At 29.9% G+C, this 5,679-nt stretch overlaps 1 protein-coding gene across 3 annotated transcripts; it reads right to left on the bottom strand.

The window, feature by feature from the left end:
* Nucleotides 1-612: 612 nt before the first annotated feature.
* Nucleotides 613-4,401, bottom strand: LOC123263846. Of its 3 annotated transcripts, XM_044726879.1 has the most exons (8): nucleotides 4,290-4,401; nucleotides 3,978-4,205; nucleotides 3,799-3,900; nucleotides 3,604-3,708; nucleotides 2,162-2,260; nucleotides 1,880-2,026; nucleotides 853-975; nucleotides 613-766 (listed from the first exon to the last, which is right to left on the bottom strand). In XM_044726879.1, the coding sequence occupies exons 2-8, from the start codon at nucleotides 4,187-4,189 to the stop codon at nucleotides 646-648; spliced, it is 909 nt and encodes a 302-aa protein (XP_044582814.1). In that variant the 5' UTR covers nucleotides 4,190-4,205; nucleotides 4,290-4,401; the 3' UTR covers nucleotides 613-645. The 3 variants fall into 3 exon arrangements, with proteins under 3 accessions (XP_044582814.1, XP_044582816.1, XP_044582817.1); XM_044726881.1 differs by lacking the exon at nucleotides 853-975 and having other exon boundaries at nucleotides 3,978-4,338; XM_044726882.1 differs by lacking the exon at nucleotides 613-766 and having other exon boundaries at nucleotides 854-953; nucleotides 3,978-4,336.
* Nucleotides 4,402-5,679: the final 1,278 nt, after the last annotated feature.

Genomic DNA, 5,679 nt, shown 5'->3' with positions numbered 1-5,679 from the left:
ACTTCATTAATTAATGAGGCTTACCTTTATATCCTATGATTCACACCAAAAAAGTACTGGTATAATACGAGCTAGCTTTAAGTGTGGATCCATTGGTGCTTTTAAAATAAAATTAAAAGACAAGTGCAATATTAGTTTTGGGTTGACTATAAGTGAGCGAAAATGAGACTCAGCCAAAAATATCTTAATGAAATGGAACTCACTCGATAAAATACACTGCTGTAATAAGATATCATCATGCAATCTTTCAACGTGGTTCTTTTGTTATTTATATGCTGGAGCAGAATAACGTTGTTGCCTACTTGTAAGTGAATTAGGTACATAATGTAATACCTTCTATTTACGTTGAAGGAAAATGTTTGACTGTTGTTATGCTACATTGAAAATAAACATCGACTGATAGTCATGAGGAAATCTGATGACCGGGTGAACCTGTAAATTGGCTTCATTCCAATTTAGCAATACCTATCTGGAGTTCCCGCGGGTTGCGATAAGACAAAGGAATGATAATATATTGACATAATAATGAAGAGTAGTTTTATGATACTTGTGAGGACAAATTTAGTGTCTATGGTTGTATAAAGTGTATGTTGTGAATTAAATAACACAAAATAAATTATCATTGCAGGTTTTATTAAGACTAATTCAAAATCTTTCATAGTTTATGGTTAAGATTACGCACAAATAAATCAACAATATAATAAAAACGATATTTACTAAATAACAAATCCAAGGGCTTGCAGCCTTCCAGCTGCACCGGAATTGTCTGTAATGAAAGTACATTACAATAATTAGGATATAACAAACATATTTTTTTCGAAAAAGTAAAAACAATGTATTAAAAGTAACTACCGTTGTTTATAACCGATAGAAAAAATAATTCGGACAGCCCCAGTCGGGAATCGAACCCGGATCTTTTGGTTACGCACCAAGGACTCTACCAGCGATGCCATCTGAGACATTGTTCGTAACAACCTTTCAGTCGAATAATTTTTTGTTTAACAGGATAACAGAAATATATTTATTAAAATAAAGATGATATAACTATTTATCAATAGTAGCTTAAGAAGGTTCGAGTGAATCTAATGTAAAAAATAATTTCCAACTTTGAGCTTTGAAATTAAGTATACGTATAAATGAATACGTAATTCATCTAATCCCAAAATTAAAAAAAAATTCACTGTTTTAGTTACTTAGATATTAAATTTTAAAAATCAGATATTTTATCATCTTATACACGGGCTCTTATGGCGGACAAACGTTTTGTCGAGACTTTAATTATTTTTTTCAATATTAACCTTCCAACTTTAACGGATAAAAAACTATACACAAGAAACTTAGATTATTGCAAAATATAAAAACAATTTAATAAAAATACATTACCGATATAATTTTTGAAATATTTAAAGTCAAATTTTATGTTTGTAACTGGTTTATCGTCAGCCATTTATTCGAATAAAGATTTAACAACATCGCGTCAACAGCTGAGAAAAAACAAAAAGATAGAAATATAGTTACAGAGAGAGAAATTTTTAACTCACACACTCATCCACGTCTCAGGTTATAAGTACAACCAAGCTTGCTATCGCCAAATCTGTTTATTTATTCCGGCAAGTGATAAATACCTAAGTCATTTTATTACTTTACTTTATTAAGTAAGTAAAAATCATCAATTATTAAATTGTTTAAATTATTTTAAATTAAAATAAAGAATTTTCACGAATATTGGGAAGACTAAAATTATAAAAAAATTTTAACATTATTTTGACTCATTAGTTACGCTCGAACTTCCTTAAATACAGATTCCAAAACTGAGTTTTTATACTTGTGACGTTATAATTAAGCTTATGCACTTTTCTTTCAGTGTATAACAACTTACTTGTGCGGTGACAGTTTATCATAAGTCATAATATTCCATTCATCGTCTGTAATCTGCTCCTGAGACGTCGAAGGACCTGCTGACGTAGACGATCCTGCTGACGTAGACGGTTCTGCCGACGTAGAAGGAGTCGGTTCGATATCACGTCTGAAAATTTAAAGGTAGTATTAAAACGTTCTTTTTATTAAAAAAAAAACTCCTCCGAAAAAACAATATTGCAACATTTATATCTTGAAATATTGCTTAGTTTCGAACGTTATCTAACATAATGTTTATACTTACACGTTATCGTCAAGACACTTGATCTTTCGAATTGTGTACGTTGTTTGAAAACCATAATTGTATTTTTCGGGACCTGTGATGCCTTTAAGCTTTAGAATTCTGTGAAAATAATTTAAAATGTGTCAATCACATTTACTTTATTATTCATATATATATATATATGTATATATGGAAAATATATCAAAAATGCATGTAGGTACCCAAATGAAAGCTCTTGGTGAGTGTAACATCGGAATGAGTTTATATCTTTAAAAACGTCAATGATTAAAGAAGTACAGTGCAATTTAACAAAAGTTATTATTTAAGGAGGTCCTTTCGCCGCCAATTTAAAATAAAAAATATTAGATTATGAGTAAATTTAATTTTTTTCTAATAGTTAAGGTCCTTATTTATCTTATAGTGAGGTTTAAATTATACTTTACCGGACAAATTTTTGAAAAAATAAAATTTTTAAATGTTAGTATTTGTTCAGAGTCTTACGAAAAAATCAGACGTTTGCAGTATTTCTCGAATTATACTATCAGTCATGGATTAGATGAAGTAAAAAAAAACTAAAAATCAGATTTTCGAAATATTCAGGTTTCTTTTTTTGCAATAAAATATATCAGTTACCGAGATATTTATTGAGAAATTAATATTTAAAAATCACAAAGAATTCTCAAGTTACTTACTATAAAATGGAGTCAAAAGATTTGGCAACGTTGCGTAGCGCGCGAGCTTCAGATCATTCAATAAATTCAAACTAAACTTTAACGCGCTTATGTTTTTCATGCATACTTATTAGTTAATTTATTGTTAGCAAATTTTCATAATTCATAATTGAAAAATAAAACAATAATTAAAAAATACTAGCATTCCTGCCATGAGACATTAGAATGTTATGGTTTTGTGACTAAACATTTTTAATTAATTTATTTATTTACACTGACTGCAAAAAGTTAAACACGGTTAAGGTTATATTGTGCAAATAAAAATGTAAACAACCGAAATAAAGCGTTGTCAAATCACGGATAGGTTACTAACAGCTGATTTACAACAGTCAAATTAATTTTTGTATTTAACTATTTTTTTTTTTAATTTTCAAAATTTCAACGATTAATGCCTCATATACTATTTATTTTTTAATTTTAGGAATTTTTATGGGTTTTGTATTTTAATTTATTTAAAATTTACTACTACAGTTGTTATGACTCAACTGGAGCGAAAGTACTTCCTTAATGAAGCAAAATTTTATTTATTTATAGTTCACAAGTCACGGCAGTCACATAGTGACTGCAATGTTGCTAGTTATAATTAACATTTTTATTGTAAACTCTTTACTATAATTTTGTATCATTACACTATAAAGTGACCCTGTTATTTGCCATTAGGTTGTTGGGACTGCAATAAATAAATAAATAAATAAATAAAAGTAAGGGAATTTGTATAGATAAAATACTTACTTTTCCATGTTTGGTTCGACCGTGATAACTTGGTGTAATTTAGGATTCAACACAAGCATGGACGAAATAAAGTGATCAGATTTTAAAATAATCGGCAAACATTGTCTGAAAGATAAAAAATAAATCATAATAACTAACTTATATTTTTGCAAGCCAAAAATAATAAAACTAATCAATAAAATTTTAAATACTTACATTGACTCTTCTTCCCTTCGATGAATCCCGCCAGGTTTGAGCGGCAAAATCACAACTTTCGCCGGAAAAATAAGATCTATTTTGTACGTACTTTCATCTTTTCTAAAAATAAAGTTTAATTGTTACGAAAAATAGAATGTAAAATCTGATAAGTAAACAAAAAAAAAAAGGACACTTACATTTCTTCTATTTTTTCTAAAATATATCCCGGCTTGTTTTTAAATTTGGTAACTACTGCCGATACGTTTTCTATGGTAACGACGACTTGCTGACCTTTTCGATGACGTATCGTTGCATTTTTAACAAGATGTTCAAATAATTGTCGTGCAATGTTCACCGGCCATTCTTTCGGCACTTGGATTTCCGAAGTCAAATATTGGTATTCGCTCATTTTTTTATTCTAAAAACTGTTTTAAAAATTTCAGTTAAACGTCTAAATAAACACATCAAGCTAATACACAAATGCACGGAAAATTATGAGGAATAGTTACCTCAATGCCGGAGCTGTTTACTAGAGCAATTCAAAAGAGCTACTGAATTGCCGGGAGTTATTTTTATAAGTCATTCCAGCTATCAAAATCACCCCGATAACCTGATCATGCGTCGATAATAATAACATTGTGAAACTAACTCAGTGAAGATAAACAAACTGTGACCTGTGACATGATTCAAAATGGGCAAAACCCAAATGACGTCATCGTGAAATAAACAACGTATACACGGGTATAATTTTCGGTTGTCTATTAACAGTTTTATGCGGGATAATGTAATGAAATTAGGTAAATAGAGTCATGTAGGGCAAGTTTGCGCACTTAAGCATTATTTATTTTAGCATTCTAAATTTTATATATTTGGAATGCTTGCGGTCCTGCTATGCATGATATACTATTTTTGCTTTTCCTTAATTAATTTTTATATTTAAATTTAAATAAAACTGAAGACGAATTTAGGATACTGGTGCTACAAAATAGTGTAAGATACTCGTGGCTTAAATGAGCGATCATTCACGGCATGTTAGCGCACTCGCTTCGCTCGTGCGCTAACTTTACGTCGTCTCAAAATCGCTCATTTAAGCCACTCGTATCTTAATGTACTATTAACATCACGCAAGCGTCTATTCAATGGTCCACTTTCGCTGATAAATTTAATAACATTCGATTTGCTATTATTTTTCTAAGCCATCAACTATAATTTCTCCGTGTTTTGATATTTTCAGTTGAAAATAGCCTTGAGAAATGTAATAAAATTTTTTATAATTTTTTCTACATTAAAATAAGTGGCGTGCTCTGAAAAGTATTTAGGAGAGCGCGTAAAAAGCTTCTCTAAAGTACTAAAAGTCATTATCATTAAACCAAAAATTTGAGATCCACACGAAGAGAGTAGATTGTCAAAATTTTAGTCTCTGTATGGTATAGTTTATGGTTTAGCTATGAGATATTTTATCACCTTATAGTTATGTTCATAAATTTATCGCAAGCTTTAGGCATTTACCGCTGTAGTATTAAGGGTGTTCGCAGAATGTGACTATTAACTTTTTATTTACTTCATTAATTAATGAGGCTTACCTTTATATCCTATGATTCACACCAAAAAAGTACTGGTATAATACGAGCTAGCTTTAAGTGTGGATCCATTGGTGCTTTTAAAATAAAATTAAAAGACAAGTGCAATATTAGTTTTGGGTTGACTATAAGTGAGCGAAAATGAGACTCAGCCAAAAATATCTTAATGAAATGGAACTCACTCTATAAAATACACTGCTGTAATAAGATATCATCATGCAATCTTTCAACGTGGTTCTTTTGTTATTTATATGCTGGAGCAGAATAACGTTGTTGCCTACTTGTAAGTGAATTAGGTACATAATGTAATACCTTCTAT

The sequence above is a fragment of the Cotesia glomerata genome, linkage group LG4, assembly GCF_020080835.1.
Source record: "Cotesia glomerata isolate CgM1 linkage group LG4, MPM_Cglom_v2.3, whole genome shotgun sequence".
Lineage (NCBI taxonomy): Eukaryota > Metazoa > Arthropoda > Insecta > Hymenoptera > Braconidae > Cotesia > Cotesia glomerata.
The sequence above is the reverse complement of the archived record's forward strand: the minus strand, read 5'-3'. Positions and strand labels throughout refer to the sequence as shown.